We start from the raw sequence: 18,993 nt of genomic DNA, 5'->3' as shown, positions 1-18,993 counted from the left end.
AATTGACTGAAACAAAGGCATTTTACAGCTAATTCTAATTTCATTGAATTTCACTCAAACTGGAAAATAAACCTTGTCCTTACAAAATTGTTTATTGGCCAAAATTTGAAATTCATAACGCACACAATACACAAATACGGGAAACCATCACACAAAACAAACAGTCAAACAAATCCATAAAGGACATAGAACAATTCAATTTAATTCAATGCCTTTATTGTCATTGCACAACAGTACAACAAAACATATAAGGCATATGAATAGAATGATATATTTTGAACAAAGAATCAAAAATACCCGAAAAGAAATAAGAAAACTGAAGACAATGAATAAGTGAGTTCTGAGTGTTGAAACAGTCATAAGATACTTTTGTAGATCTTCATATGGCTTAAGAATCCCCTCCTGACATGTTTTAAGATGTAAAATAGTTTGCTTTTCAGTCCAATTAACTGTTTAAATCCTTATAATTAGATCTACTCCTTTATTCAAAATTAAAAAATCTATGAACATGCAAATGTTTAACTCCTGGTCACAAAATGTTTCCGCAGTCACTATAAAATCCACTCTCAGTGATTTTAAATTTCAAATCATATGTGTAAGTTGAACATTGGACCAGGATTGGCTTGCAAACTATTTGTGATGTCTCAAATCATACTCATAGGCCTATTCCCTAAAAATGGATTTTCAATTGGCACAGAGAAACTTTCCACTTTCAGCTTCTAATTATGAAAAAAATCTTCTAGTCTTAAACAGTGAAGATCAGACATCCAGCTGAAGGAACAAGAAGAAAAACCTATTTTTAAAAAAAAGGGACTTTAAAAGAATGCAAGAAGCAATTTCTGCAGCAAACTAGGAGGGGACTTTAAAAAGGCTAAGACTAAATAGTACTTTAAAAAAAAAAAAAGAAAAGAAAAAGGAAGTGAAAGGCACTGGCAGGACTGTGCACCCATAGTGACATCAGACATAGTGGTCCAGCAAGCGGAAATAGAAAAAAAACCCACAACCAATGACGACTAGACTCCACCTCATGATGCCATTTAGCAACAGATGAGCAGCAGTACATGTTCATTTTCGGACAGCCAGAGTGAAGCATTGCCATCTCCCGGTGTGCACCACCCCCCTTCCCTCCTCAAACCCCACCTGAAGGATTACTCCTAGTGACTGTGTAATGTTTGTCGGGGTCGCGGTGCCTCTCGCATCGTAGCTGACCATCGGGCTTCTTCTCCTTCCTCCTGCAAGCCAAACCTCGTGTGTTTATCGCTGTGAGTTTTTTTTTTTTTTTTGGGTGCTGTGCTGGCTTCGCTATGGATGCGCTGTGGATGGCACCGCTGCTGCTGGTCCCAGTCCTGATGTGGACCAGCAGCACGTTTGTTTTCTATTTCAAAAAGTGCTTTTACGTCGCCTGGATGATGATGTTGGCTCTGATTGCGATACCCCTGTGCATACTGAAGAGCGGAGGCAGGGACGTTGAAAACATGAGGTGAGAGGTTTTGTTTGCATAATAAATGTCGCTCGCAGCCTCGTCTGACAGCTAGCCCCACGTTAGCTTCTGCGTGCTAGCTGTGGCTACACATTAAACATTCAGACAACGCAATATTATCAGTCGTATTGTGTCGTTTAGTTATATTAACATGGCTGTGTAACGCCTGCCAGGTTTTTTACACCACCAATGTGTTTGTCATTTTAAAAAGCTACACGAAAAAATCCAATAGTTGCATATTTAATCACACACACTCACACACATGCTAACGCTAGCCCCAGCCCCCCTTGACACAGACAACATTTAGCTGAGACATTCACGTTCATGTGTAAGTGAATCACGTCAAGATATTTTCTGTCTGTTGGCCTGATGTGGAGGAAAACAATACCGGCTTTTTTTTTTTTTTTTTTTAAGATAATGGTGATTATCCTCATTATATTACCAGGAAGAATGTGTCTGCTACCTCCCTCCTTCCTTCCTCCCCCCCAAATCAAATGCCTAGTGTTAGCTAACGTTGCATGTGGACACTACATAACACAACAAGGCTGTCATTGTTTTGAAAATGTATGTAACTTGAAAAAGCTCATGCTGGAAAAAACCCCACAAACTAAAGCTAAAACAATAGTGTGTTATGTAGCTTTATCCACTGAGGTGTCAATGTGCTTAATGCAATCCTGCACAGCAACCCTGCAACAAATCACATATCAATATAAAGCTTTTAATGATCAATTTTTGTTAAAAGTGTAATTGAAGTCAGGCTATAGTTAGTGGTGGTTGTAGTTAAAGTTTAAAGGACAGATTCACAATTTTTAAAGTTTGTCTTAACCCTCCTGTTGTCCTCCCTGGTCAAAATTGACCCAAGGACAACAGACGTTAACTCATAAATAAGGTATGATTTCATTTAAATGAGCCTTATTGACCAATATTTCCCAAAATATGTGTAAAACCTGCGGTAATATGTTGGAATGAAGTTGACTTAAAAGGTCTGAGACAGATTTGGGTGGTAATTTATACCTTAGGCTATGCTTTATAAACAGCCAAACCACTTTTGTCTTCCTTGGGCAATTTTAACCCAGGAAGACAAAAGTTGCACATTCGATGGGAAGACAGGAGGGTTAAAACAGTATTCGGATGCCCAAATTAACATACAAACAGGTTTTTGACATAAGCATTCCTGCTATTAACTAATTGGCCATTAGATTCCTTCATAATGCACTTAAAATCCAAGTTTTTCTGTGACTAAAATCTATTTAAAAGTTTAATTGAAGCTAATGTGAAGCTTCAGCAATCCAAATGAGTCAAACTGAGTCAATGTTTGTTTGTTTTTTTAATTGTCTTTTTAGTGCCAGGTTACCTCTTTTTGTCACTCTCCCTCCCCCGCAGCTCAGTAGGTAAACACTGTCCGAGGAAACACAAACACAAAGAGTGAATTTGACATAACACACTCTGAATACTGAGGCCTCATATAAGCTTTAAATAAACCTTTAAATACCTTCTTGGACAAGATGACTGTGGGGACACAGTTGGGATACTGGCCCCCCCAATACTAAGCAGTGATTATTGTTCAGTGGTCAGTACAGTATTGGCACCTGACTGTTTAATGGTGTTTCTCATATGTTGTACAGCAACAGCTCTGTAATTGTGACTAATGTAATTTAGTAGTGGATATCAGTTCTTAACGAATGACCCCCTGACCTTATTTACCACTGCAGGAACTATGTTATTTCATACTTGACATGCATAGTGACCACGTCAACTGATACCTGTTAAGACTGAAGTATGGTACGCCTTCAGTGTCAGTGGGGTATTTGTGGTCAAACCTAGAAGCGACGATGGATAGCGGGACACAAGTGACTGCATTCCAGTAATTACCTTTTTAAAGTGACAAGTGCCAGATGGCAAGTTTCCCTCTCATTAGAGCCGGGTTACTGAATAGTAACCCATCCTCAGCGCAACCTCACTTGGCCTCGATCTGCTGACAGCAGCCCTGCCGGTTACAACAAGAGGACCTTACTGCTCTAGGAATAACTGTTTCGCAGTCACGTTAGCCACGGCGATGGTGTCATGTTGCACCAGTGTACATTCTGTCAGCTCGAATGTTATCTGGACCTGTTGACTGTGACAAAGTGACTCAGTTGGGGTCAGACCTTGTGCACAGAGTGAACATAGTTGGCACATTTTATACACTAGTCACCATGGGGCAAAAAATAAAAAGCTCTGTGATTCATCAAGGACAGAGCAGACTGTCACAGACATTCGCTGTCAGACGGCCACACAAAGGCCTGAATTCTGGGGTTTGACTGCTTTACTTCACAGCTGACGGATTTGAGCCACAGTAAACAAGCCTCCACATGTGCAGCGAATTAAAAGCATCCACAGACCTCGAGTTACCGTTTTTGGTTTTGGTTTTTCAGTTTGTTGGTGTTTACGTTGAATTTGAATGGCTAACTTTTGGCTACGGCTCCGGCGTTAATTATCGGGGAGGATCTTATAACAACAGATAAGGGACAAGAGGCACTTGAGCTCAGGTTGAGCTCAGGTTTCCATGCTGTGTAATGGCCTCTAACATAAACGGGAGATTACCAGTGTCACTGTCTGTTTTACTATGCAGAACTGTAGTCACTCAGTCTATAGTGTGACTGACATTCAAAGAATACATGTCCCTGTCTTTCTGAATGAATTTCGGCCATTCAGATCCTGTGACCACGTCCCTGTCCCAAAAAAGACTCTGACCTTTGCTCTGGTATCTTTGTTTGTTGGCACACTACTTAAAAAAAAAAAATCATAACAGGTCAAGCTCACCTTTTTTATCTCTGAACAGTCAGGCTGTATTGAACCTGTAATAAATCCGTTTAAATGTAATTATGCCCTGAAGGAACCCTTTTTAGAGCCCCAGTAATGAAATGAACGAGAGGAAAAGCTTAGTGGATCGGCCATAAAAAGAACTTTGCTGCGGCCATCTCTTTCCCCCTTTAACAATTTTACAATTGCTGCAACACAGGCTGACTCATTGCATAACCAGTGTGTGGCTTTTCAAATGGACTCACCGTATTTATCACTGTACTGCTGTGTTGCAAGATAACCCGAAGACTGTAATCTGGTATAAAGGTTAAAGTTGTACCAATCAAACATATACTATGTGTGCAAGCGTCGCTTCATGTGAGACGGTAGTGAGGGATATTGCATTAGTTAGTTAAGAGTCACATGGTAATGAATGCAAGTACATGATGAGTTAATAACTTTCTCATGTCTTTGATTTTTAAAACTTTCTGAGCTTTCATACAGTAATTAAATCTTTTTGATTTGATTTAAAAATAAAGAAATCAAACTTAATGTAGACTTCTATACTAGCTCATCATGATCTTCACCCTCCTGTACTGAGAAAAGGAAAGCTTGGCACGACTTTTTAGGGGACCTTTTAAACATTCATGTGTATCATATAAAGGCTAATTAGAAAGTGATTTGAAGAAAAGTGGCTGGTATTGGATATGCTGCTACTAACTTCCATGTGTTTAAAATCAGATTAAGGTGGAATTAATTGGATTATTTTCAACAATCTGGGTCTTATTTTTGGAGTTTTGGTTATCGTTCTTATCATTCGTGATAACATCTTTCTTCTCAACTGAGGTTAAAGAGTCCGTGGTCAATACAAACTGCAACTGCATGCTCCACTGGCAGCAAAAAACAACCCACATTTTTTTATAAGTCAACCATATAATCCAAACTACTTCTATTTAAATATGTAAACATTATCTTTGGTGTAACTTTGACCAGCTGTCGTTATATGATATGATATAACGTCAGCTCCATTATGGGCAGTAAAAATATAGTTTGAATTGACTGACTCATAATAAGTGTCTACACCAATTCACATTCATAAAATCCCCATCCGTTATTAATTTGTTCGATTAATCAAATGGAGAAAAGACATTATCAATTAGGGTTGGTCCGATGGACGGTGCCATTAGATCGATCGCACCCCCCTCGCCGCCGCCGATGCCATCGGCCATCACAATGTTTTGCTTTGAACATCGTCGATCGTCCAATTCCTGGACATCGCCCAACCCTATTATCAATCAATATTTTATGGTCCAAATGAACATTTTATAGAATATGATAAATACAACAACATATTTTTTTTTTAATAAACACTATGCAACACTATAAAACTGTATCGGCTGCCCAAAAGTAAAAAAAGATGAAATTTATTTCCATTTTTGTATACTATGGGTCACATTAGGAAAAGTCCAGCTAAAAGAAATGTGGATAGGATGATTTTACAGCTGTCAAATGTTCAAACAAAAATGGGTCAAATTTGACCCTCTACATTATGTAAGGGGAAAAGCGTCACCTTTATAGTGCATCTTTAAGCAAAACATGACTAAAATGTTTTTAAGCGGAGGATCAATGAGTGATTTGTTCATCTGTGACAAATTGGACTCATTTGTCCAAACCGAGGCAGATAAAACAGCAAATCCCTTCTACCATTATTTACAGCCAACAGCGTTTCAGCTGCATTTCCGAAAAGACTGTTTATGCCCAGTAAACACTCTGGTCTTTCCATTCTCAGTGAATGAGGTAAAATAAAAAAAAATAAAAAAGATTATCAGCTGTGGCATCAGGGTTCAAACTATGTGCCTCAAATGTTTTCAATACAGTAATTATTGTGAGCATAACCACAAGCAAGAAACTCGATCACTTTACTTCCAACTTACTTTCTTTTGCATCAAAGCACTAAAAATGATGACTGTAATAGTTTCATTATTGTTTCCATTCACTTGGAAGCCATTATTTCCAACATTTTGCTTTTGGGGGGGTAACGGCATGCATTCCTTTCTGCATCAGTTTCTTTTTGGTACCGCCACTGAAGAGTGCTAAAATCTTAATATGTAGGCAATTATCATTGTGTGCATCAAGCTGACTGCACCAAGCTTGAAAAGAGTCAGTCCAAGATAACATTAAAGTAAAGCCAGGATGAGAAAAAAAAATTGTGAAAATAAAAAGAGATGAAAGAGATGGATAAAAATAGATGAGGTGGATTTAAAAAGTTTTTTTTAGAGGTATATAATCACTGATGAGGAAAAGACATCGAGGTAGTGATGTGAGGATTTCTCCAGCTGAGACAGAAATCGAGGAGTGACTCTGCTGTTTTCTCTGCTGAGAGAGAAGGTCATTCAAGTTGGTGGCGTAACAAAGGCCAAATAAGTCAGCTTTGGTGTGTTAGGCAGGGAAAAAAAATGATTATTTGTTATCCAAAATGTGTGGTTGAATTTTTTTTTTGCATGCAATTTTCCTACCTCCGTTAAAAAAAAAAAAGGCAGGTGGAGAGTTGGACAGTGAGTTATGACTATATGAGTTTTAAACTGAGCTGCTAATGTGCAATAGTCATTACACTCCTGAATGATAGATTGTAGTTTTTCCTTCATGTAAGCACAGTTTTCAGTATTAATAATCAATCAGCGATAGTTATTATGTATCCTTGATTAAAAATAAATAAATAGGGAAGCAATTTATGTCGGCTATTTCATTTTTTTAGATTAAAAGAAATTCAATTTCATGTTTATTTTCTTGAGCTTGCTGATCTTGGATGAATCTCATCTGTGCCTTTCAAGCATCCTTCCATACCTATAATGGACCAATAAGGCAGTCGCAGTGATGGAATCTTTGATTAGATGTTATTTAGATGCAGATTGCAAATATAAACAGCACATATTTTCCATACAAGCTTCATTTTACCTCATTCTGATCAGTGTCTTTCCCATTTCTCTAAACTTCACATGATCCTTGATTTTTAAAAGATATGCCGTATCGTTGATTGATTAAAGGAGTCAGTGCTTTAATCAAATGTTTGTTGCTGCAGTACCGCTGCCTTTGGTTCCAAGAGGGGAAACGAGTTTAGCGATCGAATGATGATCACATAATAGCAAGAAATGGAGAGTTAAGTGGCTGACTGTGGTGTGGAGTTGATCATCAGTGCCAAGGCTCCTTTTGCATCCTCGCACACAACAACCATAGTTCAGAAATGTTTTATATGGCACTCATACTCAGTGTGTTTTTGAGGTGAGAAAGTGGTTGAGGACCGGACAGGAGAGCGTAAGGGTTAGTGACAAAAAAGGGTTGGCAAGATGAGCAATTCAAAAATATCTTAAAAAATAGTTTTAAAAGCAGCATCAGGTTTGTTAAACTGGACATTTTGTTTTTTTGTTGGTTTTATGTCATTTGAAATGACATTTGCACCATTTTTTAAAAACCAAAAGTAAGACTGAATACTGAAAATGTCAAATGGTGTAACCACAAAGGAATGATAAATATTAAATATTTTATCCACCTACAGTGTATTAAAGGGTATTTATAAAAATAATTACTTCAGCTGAAAACATCTAATGAAAAGAAACATTTTTGGAGTATTTCTACATTTAAACTTTATAACATTTTGCCAATATTGAAGAGGACATATCCTAAAAACAACATTTTTTTCTAAATACGTTTTTACAAAATATGTAAAATTCGTTAAACATAATGTTGCATTGCTAAAAGTGGATTATATTTATTCCATATTTTAGTTCACATTTATTTCCTGTATATAATCAGTTTTTTATGGAAAAAATACCAGTTACACCAATTGACACTTGGTCGCATCATGTCATTGATCTATATACATGTTTATTAGTGCAGAGGTCACCTTGGATATGTATTAACAGAATTGAGAAATGTTATCTCTAATCTGTAAATTGTGTGTCTACAAAGGTCCCAGAAGATAAAGTCTGATCAGGAAGATTATGACCAGGAAACAGTGGTGTGATATTGTTGTGAGAAATGTGTTTATTGTTTAGTCAGGTTAGAAATTTTAATGCGATTGTGATCACAGCTCTTGAACCTTCATTAACTCACTTGATATTAATATTTAATGAAATGACTTAACATGCCAGGACAAGACAGAGTAAGGCTAGTGGTGTCCTCTCATTTCCACTCTTTGTGCTAAGCTAAGTTGCTGTCAGTAGCTTCAAACTTAGCATACACACATAAGAGTGGTGTCACTCTTCTCATGTAACTCTCGAATAGGCACATTTCCCAAAATGTCAGACGTTTCCTGAAACTAAAAATGCACCACAGCTTAATCTCAACAATGCGGTCTTGTGTAGCTGCAGACAAATCAAAGCATTTATTTGATTTGACATGTCGCAGCCACACATTGGCTGTGTGACCTACTGCTGGTATAAAAATTTGTGTCATAACTTTGGTTTATGTGTTTCTTTTCAGTGTCGGAGGCAGATGGTTGGACATTGTTTCTCAAAACTTATTGGAGCGTTGTGCTTACTACAGGCAATTATTTAATCAGCCAAGAAACAAACACAGCTAATGGGGATATTGCATGTGATTAGTCTATCCAGATGTCTTGTACTTTTTTTTGATTATAGTCAAATTTGAAATGTTTGAGCTGGCATTCATACAATGTGCTGTAACACAGAGTTTATACATTACACTGTTACCTCTAACCTTTTGACATATGGCTCTGGTTAATGATATGTAGCCTCAGATAGTAAATGACTAAACAGTAACGTATACTCATGCAGAGCTCTTTTCTCCCTTCAGGATTATCCGCAACCTGGTTCGTCATGTAAAGTATTTCCTGGGTCTTCGATTTGAAGTGAGCGGCTGGGAGCATCTGCAGACAAAGGGACCCTACGTCATCATCTCAAACCACCAGAGCTCCTTGGACGTTTTAGGTGGGTATTTTATACAGCCTTACTGTACAAGATGAAGGTAAATATTCTTCTGTGTTGATGACACTTTCAAAACAATAGATATGTCTCTTTTTTCTTTTTCTTTTATTGACTCTCTAGCCTGACCGATATATATCGGTTAGCTGATATTATTGGCCGATATTTGCACATATGTGATGATGGCAATTTAGGCAGAATTTTATGTATATTTTATATGTTTTCTTACTTCAAGTTAAATATATGCTTTTTTTAAAAGTTTATAATCATTGAATTCCCAGTGACATTTCAGTGCAATGATGTAATTTTATACCATAAAGTTTATTGTTTAACTGTAAAATATCTCGTCTCCATTACATATATTTGTCAAGTGTTTAATTACCACATTTGAGGAATCATCACAAAAAATGAGAGTTTATGTATATATAATCATTTTTTATTATATCATATTTATCAGATGATAGGGCTGGGTATCGTTTAAAAAATTACGATATACCGGTACCGATCCAAGTACCATTAAAGTGATACCGATACCAGTTGAGTACTTCATTTGGTCATGTGAATAGAAGCATTAAATTGCATAAAAAGCCACCACTCCTCCACCTCCTAAATTATTTTATTTTTACACAAATGTATTTTGAAAATGTTCAAATTATTAAGACTTTCAGACACACATGTCGCGTTGAATCGAAGAACGCTTGCATTGATTGGCTGTGAACAAGTCCATACAAATAGTCATATTTTCTAGCTAGGATCGATTGCAGGTATTGTTTGACGGGAGACATTTCGATACTACTTGGTATCGATTTATATCCGTCCATACCTTTATACCCTAATATTGGTTTTGGCATCAGCCCCAAAAATCCAGTATTGGTCGCGCGCTAATTGACTCTCTCACATTTAATCTATGATGGATCAAAAGCTATGAGGCTTACATGTTGACTTTTAGCTTTTATTTGAGGGTGTTTACATCTACATTCAGTGAACTGTGAAGGAGTACTTGTCCTATCATTGTCCTCTTGCACTGTTTAAACACTGGAGGGACTAAATATATATAAAAAGGACTACAGTCACTTGTTTTCCCTGTATGTACTGTTTGTGAACACCCTGAAAAACCTTAAAGCCTGAAAGTCAACACTTTAGAATAAGATGTCTGGATAACAGCCAACACTGAAACCTGCATGCTGTTGGTTCATATTAAGAATGACGTGAGATGCTTTGTCTCAGCACTTTCTGGAACGTCTACTAGTTTTTGTTTTTGTTGGCGTTTTTTGTTTATCCGTCTCATCTTCAGCGACTAAATTAAGATCCAATTTACTGGGAAAAGAACAGCTGTGCATTCAGAAGTTCACCCCAAGCAGCTTGACACTGGACTTGACCCTCACTCAGGGAGTTTTCTGGGTATTTTAGTCGGAGGAGCAGCAGCAGTCCTGTGCAGGAGATGCAGAAGTCACAGACAGAAGTGTATTGTTGCGCTGGTGAAGCTCCGACAGGGTAGATTTCTGAGCACGCACCCTGAGTATACATGTGGCGAATCTTCACCTCCTGCCCAATAACACTGACAAGCTGCCACTGCCCAGTGGAAATAATGAGAATTATTTGCTCTGTGCTGCCTCATGGAAACCTGGCTGACCTGACGACAACCTTTCCAGGGCAGTATGCATACCAGAGATGGATGGATGGATTAATAGAGATGCAGTGTTACAGCAGCTACGTCACTTTAATTTAAAAGAGTCTAAATAAAAAAATTACAGAATAAGATTAAAAACTGAGTAAAAAAGACCAGAGATACGATTATATAATTAACAACAGCTACCAGTTTAAACAAGAGGAGGAAGAATCTGCTTTTATATGAATGAATGATGTGCTTGATATCACAGAGTGGAAGACATTTTTTAAAAATGTCTATCACATGAGGAGTTCAGATGTCAGCAGACCCTTATTCTGGTCAGTGTCGACATCCTGCCTTTCAAAGCACTACAACATCTGGCTGATTAGATCATTCTTGTCCTCGTCCTGGAGGATTTTTACACAGCAATGAATGTGGCAATGAATTAAAGTTTGGGAAAGTTATGAAACTGTCGGACGCAGCTCTTCCAATTCAGACTTTACAAATGTGGAGTATTTGAAGCAGTTCGACCATCCGACAAGCACTTCTGATGAAATGTACTGCCGGCCGCAAAGGAGGAGATGAAGGCAGACTCCATCAGGAAGTTCAATTTACACTGAGTTCTCTGCACATTAGTCACAGTCAGGCTCGGATTGACCAACAAGCAGAAAAAAAAATAGACTGAAATGAACAAACTGAATGAACTGCTGAAGACATCAGTGGTGCCACTGTGTCCCCATCCTACAGCACTATATACTTCTCCCAATTCAGCTAGCACAGACTGCTCCCACTTCAGCCACAACTTATTTGAGGTATATCGCATTTTCTAGCAAGAAGCATCTTTCCTGTTGTTGGTTGCAGAGACAGATTGCAGTGTAGATTAGGGAATATTGTCCTGCAGAAACTGGGATGAATGTATTCTTATGGCAGCTTCTGTGCTCATAAAATAGTGTTGCAACCACAGAAATTGTTTTATTCAGGAGTTTAGGTACAGAAGATCAATACATACGGCAATAAAAATGACATACTACTGTCCTCATAAGTCCAAGTCTGAGAGAAATGCTGGTTATAAATTTTCAGGATAGCTTTTTAAAAATCAGCGTCGCTTGAGTGAGAGTATGTTTCATCTATTTCATCTTCTCTTTCACTTACTCATATTTGTCTTGCTGAGATGACGGCACTGTCATTGTGTCATTCTCGCCGGTGTTAAATCTCAGTGTTGAGGACACTAATTTAGAAGAAGTGTGTTTTCTCCACATCAGTGGCTCGGAGAGAGTGTTTTTTCAGTGCCGTTGAGTGATGAGGGCAGGCTTGCGGCCAGGGTAGTGACAGCAGGAGTTGAGCTAGGCATCTAATTAGCACTGAGAAAAACTCAGCGTGAGACCGATTTGGCGTCCAAGTTGCCATGCCGACGGCTACACTCCTGCCATTAACCGCTGCTCATCCTAGAAGCTGACGTGATAGGACAGTGAGGAACTGAGATCCTTCACCTCCACAGCGAGGGCCAGGTTTCAAGCACTTTTCCTGATGTCATTGTGGCTCTGTCTGCTCTGTTTCCTCCTTCTTCTATCCTTTAATCGTTTGACATTGACCTCCTTTCTCTGGTGATCTCTGCGTTTGGCGTCTCACATCGCTCCATCTCCTTCACCAGCTGCAGTTGCACGAAGGTTAATCAAACATGTCTGATTTTATAATGTAGGAGCTATTCAGGGATATAAACCCAATCAATAAACTTTCTTTTACAATATCACAGGTATTACATATTCTGATTTATTCGTGAATATGAAATCCAGAGTTTGATAAGGCCATGTGTATTAACATAAAATGAAAAAGGCCAACGCTCATCCCAGACTGAGCCTTTGGATATTGCAACTTCTACACTTCTTTTAATCCTTTAACACCCACCCTCTTTAGGAGACTATATTTCAAAATCTCAGTTGTTTACTCAGTTGTACTGTACCTTTTAGACACAAGTCTAATCCAATATTGTTCATAAATATCATCTTTTCACATAGTGCCAGCATCCTGCAGCTGAAATACTGGGTGGTTAAAGATTTCTATCTTTATGCAGAAGAAAGAAGATTTTAATATTTGAATTGCTCCTTTCTTTTGTAACTTCAGCAATTCACACAACACTTAACTGCTATTATGGGACATTATTTTCAGAAACTGAGTTCACACAGACATCCGTCAATTTTGAGATTTATCCCTCATCTGTGTGCATTGCAGAACTATAAAATATATAATTTTTTTGTTGCAACGATTTCCTATAATCAAAGTCAGGAGCACCCACTTCCCTTCCTAACACAAGCTCGGTCCAATTTGACTGTCAGGAACAACTGAGAGGAGAGTTTAAAACGCTTCAACTTTATGGGGGGATAATACTTCAAATTTATCAAAATAAATGACAAACAAAAGCCCATTTATTGTGTAATTGAGGCCAGCGGTAAAGCAAACAAAGTGGCTATTAGCAAAGGGAGTACATGATGACAGATTGACCAACATCTTGCATGAACATGTGTTATTTCTCAAACTTGGAAAAAGTAAGTATTGCTTGTCTGGACAGAACAACAGATTTTTCCGTTATGAATCTTTCTTCTTGTTTTCTTTTTTTGATGTTTGCTTTAACCAAGGTTTGTATTAGACCTCAACAAAGATTTCTAAAAAATATTTAAGACTGATTGCATGCTTCTCTACCTGGATAAACTGCTTAAAAAAGTAAATCCTGTTTGGCTGTTCAGAGCACTATTTTTTATTTTATTTTTGAGTTGCAGTGTTTTAGATATGTTAGATTTGTATTTGTCATTGAGTAATAACAATATATCTGCTATGCCAGAAAAATAACCGCACCCATTTTATTTCTAAATTGCTTGTGGTGAAATACAGTTCTCACAATGACAAGAGTGACATCAGTTTATTTCAAATAATGTGTTTGAAATTGGATGTGTAATGTACTGAAACACATTTTAGTTATGACATATTTGATATTGGTTGGGTTTATGACTCTTATGAGTGTGTGAACTTCCTCTCCTCCATTGCTCAGGCCTGATGGAGATCTTACCGGACCGCTGCACCATGATTGCCAAGAAAGAGTTGATCTACGCCGGCACAGTGGGCCTCATTTGCTGGCTGGGCGGCATCGTCTTTATCAACCGCAAGAAGACGAGCGATGCCAAGAGCGTCATGGCCGACGCTGCCAAAACCATGTTGGACGACCAGGTAATATGCCTCTGGAAGCTAAATTTATATGAGATCAAGTCACATTCAAAATATGTTCATCTTTTTTATGGTGAGAGGGGGGTTTAAGCATATTTCTATCCCAGAACTACATGTGCTCTGAGGGTAGATGGTAAGATTAATTAATTGGAGTCTTTGTTATTTTTGGTCTTATGTGTTTTTGGACTTAATCATAATATGTAATAAGACAGAACAAGTTTAGACTGAGGACGACATAAAGAAAAGGAGCAAAAATGATGAAGGAACAAAAACAGAACAATTTGAGACCAATGCACGCAAGAGAAAATAGGAAAGGAAAAAAAAGTCAAAGATTTAGGATCTATAATAAAAATCAAAGTAAAATAAAAGAGATTCAGGCACAAAGTTCTGGTTTTGACACATTTAGGATGACAGAGGATGATTTAATCACTGTTCCCCCTTTCCCCTCTTGTCCTTTGACCTCTACAGATTCGTCTGTGGGTGTTCCCAGAGGGAACGCGAAACCAGAGAGGCGACCTGCTGCCTTTCAAAAAAGGCGCATTTCACCTGGCAGTGCAGGCACAAGTTAGTATCTTTACTTTTAATCTCCTGAAGTTTCAGTTTCTTTTTTTAATGTTCTGTATACTGTGTGAGTTTGTATTTGTGTGTGTGTGTGTGTGTGTGTGAGAGAGAGAGAGAGCGAGAGAGAGAGCCGTCCTATCTTAATCTTATCCCTTACGTGAATTAAGTAAATATTATATTTGCTAAAATGCACACCTTCTTCCTGTTCATTCACTTGTTCATCCTGCTCAGCGGTGCAATGATACTGGCTTCATTCCCAGAGACGTCTGCCAACTTTTGTCTCTTAAAAACAGTGAGGGTCATGTTACCAGCATTGTGCTGATTCCAGACACATGGGGGAGCTAGCAACCTTATATGGCCCGAGACAACTTTATGATTTAACCATATCCGATATACAGATGATGGCATGCACGGACAGGACTGAAGAAGCAAGACTTATTGGCAAGAAATGCTTTGAGATGGTCTGTTTTCACTTAGATTTCTTTATTCATTCTGATACTTCTGTTTCAGTCTTCTCTGCCTTTTTATTGTGAATGATCTAACTTATCCCCTAATACCAAATTATCATTATTATTAGATGGATGGCAACCACAGTTTCCAGCGGTGTAATTGACAGCTCAGCTTTCTGTGTTTGAGTTTTATCTCTGCGTGCAGGTGGGTCGTCTTGTTACACACAGTCAGGGTTAGACAAGTGGAGTGAATTAAAAAAACATTATTTAATGAGATCTGGCCAGAAACTGCAGCTTGTGGTTTTTGCATGTGTGTTTGAGAGCTCTTTTTTTGTTGCTCCTACGAGATTAAAATCAGTGTGGGTCACATAGGCACCAGGGCAGAAAGGCTCCAAAAAAAAAAGCCCTGCTGCTCCTCATCAGCAAACACATTAACATCTTTTGTAGGGTTTCTGTTGGCTCTGGAGCTCAGATCCTGCTTATATGTTATACAAATAAGTGCTTGGATGCTATCAGGAGCGCTTGATTTGGAATTATGTGTGTGTGTGTTGGCATGAGATGGCGGAATAACCTCATCTAAGGTCTGGAGAATACAATCTGTGATTTGGGTAGTTTTTTTTCTTTTCCCCCTGCTGGCTTTGCTTTACATTTGAGACTATTTCTGTGTGAACGTAGACTATTTCTATCTCTCAGTGTTTGCTTCTGCTGAGTTACAGCGCAGCCTTTTCCATTTGTACCCAGCCGGCCAGATTGAGTGGAAGCAGGACAGCCCCCAGGGGGAGCCACGTTTGGCTCAGCCAGTCCTGTTGAAGGGCCACTCGCGGCCTCAAGAGAGCAACTCGGCCTCTATTAGCAGCAATGGAGGAGATGGAGATTGCTCATGTCATGCCGATTGTGTGTATGTGAGAGAGAAAGAGTGAATGTGATGTTGGTTCAGTGAAGTATTTATGTTTGTTTCTCATCATTTGCTTTGCTGAGTTGGAAGAAAATGGTTAAATGTGAAATTTAGACATCAGATTACTTTATGTTTGTGTTTTTAATATGAAAATTAAGAGGTGATATTTGACAATATTTTGTGGAAATGTGTTTAAGCTTCCCTTTCCTCAATTCATTGCTTCCTCTCTTTGTTTTTCAGGCACCCATCATACCCATCGTTTTCTCTTCCTACAGTAACTTCTACCTACGGGAACAAAAGCAGTTCAATTCGGGTAACTTGTCCTCATTTTTAAGTTTCAAGTATAGTTCTGTTTTCCCCTTGTGTGTGACTAATCCACATCTGTATACAAAAAAGCTTTTTGGAGGTCCTGTTAGACTTCTGATGGTGAAGTTTTGTGCCTCCTCAGGGACCATCACATTGAAGATCCTTCCAAAGATCGAGACAAAGGGGATGACGTCAGACGACGTGGCATCCCTCTCTGACAAATCCTTCAATGTGATGCGCTCAGCCTTCCTGGACATCTCTAACTCCATAACCCATAGCAACGGGCCCCTGAGGCACTGAACATTTACCATTTTATTCTCGCCTCTTCCTCTCCTATGTCCCTGTCTGAGACCCACTCCTCCCCCAGACCTTCCCACTCCTCCCAGGTTGTCCCATCACCTGGCCAGGAAACAACATGACACAGGTCTCTTGTCATGAATTCTCTTGTCTAGTTGACGCCTGGTCCGGCCTGCCTCTGGCCTGACCGTACAGCACAGTCAGTCCCGACCCTCACCGTGTCTGCAGCAGCAGCGCTGCTCTGCACGCCGTGAGCGGAGTGACGGACGGCAAGCCGAACAGTATGGATGTGTGTTGTTCTTCATGCATGCCTTTTGGATGGCTCTGTCCACCTTCATCCTTGCTTTGTTCTCTGGCTTTGGAAGCCTGACTTTGTTATCGTCACACTTTATCGCCATTTTATACTCTTTGACCTCTTTTTTTTTTTTTTTCTTTCTCCTGCTTCTGCCTTGTGTTCAGCATATAAGTCTTGGCATTTTTGCTTTTCTGTTCATAAATGTCACTGGATTTTTATGTTCTTCTCATGCTGCCTTTTTGTTATTAGTTATTTTGGACGCTCACGTACGCACAGAAACATATACACATACACACACAGGCAAAGTGTCCCATCTCCTTCCTTCCTCTCCTTTTTAGTGTGTTGTCCCCCCACTCTGCATTCCAGTCTCTTGCCTAAAGACAAAAGGAGCGGGGTCTCCACGAGCGGTGGAGTGTGCGGAGGTGGGAGGTCGCCCACCGGCTGACCTCGGACTTCTTTTAGTTTGTTGCTATGAATTCAACTCTATATCCACATTGGCTCTTTAACTCTATGACCAATAGCTCCATGACATACTTCATGATGTCAGACAGCAAGGAATTCAAGGTTACAAAACACAGTGTATAACAATAGCACCCACCTGTACTGAATTAATAGACTTGATCAGTGTGTCCATTGTTAGTGTATCATTGTGCTTTCTTTCAGTTTGTCTTCTCAAAAGATTAGAAATAACCTGCGTGCAGCATTCAGCAAATGTCTTTTTGCTGTATTCTGTATTTTTGCGCTCTATTTATTTCTGAACTGGATAATCTTGTTTTTCTTTGTTGTTGTTTTTTATTTTTTTTATTTTAAGGCGATAACACGTTTTTCACTCCTCCGGAGGAACTCACAAGTGAACCTATTTAAGATGTGTCAAAAAGATGATCTCATAAAGTGCAATGTCCAACTGTTTTCACATTACTGTTCCAAAGTGCAAGCTACCTGCTGTGCCATGACAAAGGGTTTTATTTTTTTTGAGAAGCTGCCAGCGTAAGCCCATTAATAGCTCACTATGATCTACGTAATCAGTTATCTATTGACTGATTTCCCCCTTTACCATTGATCAAAGGTAGTTCTTATTGTAGAGAAGAGAGTAGAGAGAACTGAGGAATGGTTCAGATTTCAAAGCATTGTTCCACTCAGTCTGTTTTTATTTGTTCTAATTAATTTGAAGATTTATAAATTACTAACAAACCTGGCATACATTAAGTCTACATCTCCTGAAGAGTTAAATTGCTTTAAATATGTTTTATTATTGATTTGAAGAGTTTTATGAAAGTAAAATGAGTAACATTGTTTTGGTTGTGATGTTTCTGATTCCGTTAACCTCGTAGAAGAATATTTGATTATTTAAAAAGTTGTGGAAATGTTTGGCCTTAAGTCTGATTGGTGGTTGTTGCACTTTGGATTGTTCAGCTAGTATGCTTTTTTTGGGTTAGATTTATGTTTTATAACATGTAGTAACGATTACTTCTATCCATATAGAAACTGACTGAAATGGGTTTTTTTGGGTTTGTTTATTTTTTTACATCCAGGTCTTAAATTTCATATTGCTCACTGCCTTTACATTGTTTGCAAAATCACTTATTGCGCTGCTTTCACCCATCAAACACCCATCTGAGAATGTATTTCAGCATTCAGGGTTATTTGTGCATCGCTAGTTGCATCTTTTTTTTTTTTTTTTTTAATATTCTTTGAAGTTATTGTATTAAAGTGGGATGTTGTCTTGGCCATACAGTCAGTATCAAATCTAGGAAAAATGTATTTATTTGATCAATAAATGTTAAAAATGTACACCTAGACTGACATGTTGTGAACACAGACCTTCTGAGGAGATGAGAATGGATTCATCAATACTTGGTACCAAGCCTGTACACTGCTGTTCATAGTTGAGTGCAGCAGTAGTTTTAGTGATACCTGACGGGCTCTTGGCTTTAAATACATGTGATGGTCAGGGTTCAATTTATGTTCAAGGCCAGTATAGTGGAGTTACTGCCCCTACTAATCATAATTAATCAAAGTATCAGAGTATTTTTTCTTATCTATAAGCAAATTTTACCTTTGGAGCAAGTGGTTTGAATGTTAAAAAGTACTATTACCAAATTTCTTCCAAAAATATGAACTATACCATATACATTTTTGCTAATGGAGTGTTTTATCAATTTAT

The 18,993-nt window shown here is 38.4% G+C and overlaps 2 protein-coding genes across 2 annotated transcripts in view; both read left to right on the top strand.

The window, feature by feature from the left end:
• gfm2 (GTP dependent ribosome recycling factor mitochondrial 2) overlaps positions 1-18,993 on the top strand; it is a 271,535-nt gene that overhangs the window by 168,607 nt on the left and 83,935 nt on the right. The gene's annotated exons all lie outside the window — the stretch shown is intronic.
• agpat2 (1-acylglycerol-3-phosphate O-acyltransferase 2 (lysophosphatidic acid acyltransferase, beta)) lies at positions 1,093-18,930 on the top strand. Its single transcript, XM_062434120.1, has 6 exons — positions 1,093-1,480; positions 9,074-9,207; positions 13,854-14,029; positions 14,495-14,590; positions 16,172-16,244; positions 16,380-18,930. Exons 1-6 carry the CDS (start codon positions 1,305-1,307, stop codon positions 16,535-16,537), a joined length of 813 nt encoding a protein of 270 aa, XP_062290104.1. The 5' UTR covers positions 1,093-1,304; the 3' UTR covers positions 16,538-18,930.

The sequence above is a fragment of the Scomber scombrus genome, chromosome 15 (assembly GCF_963691925.1).
Source record: "Scomber scombrus chromosome 15, fScoSco1.1, whole genome shotgun sequence".
NCBI lineage: Eukaryota > Metazoa > Chordata > Actinopteri > Scombriformes > Scombridae > Scomber > Scomber scombrus.
This window is presented reverse-complemented; position numbering and strand designations above follow the sequence as displayed.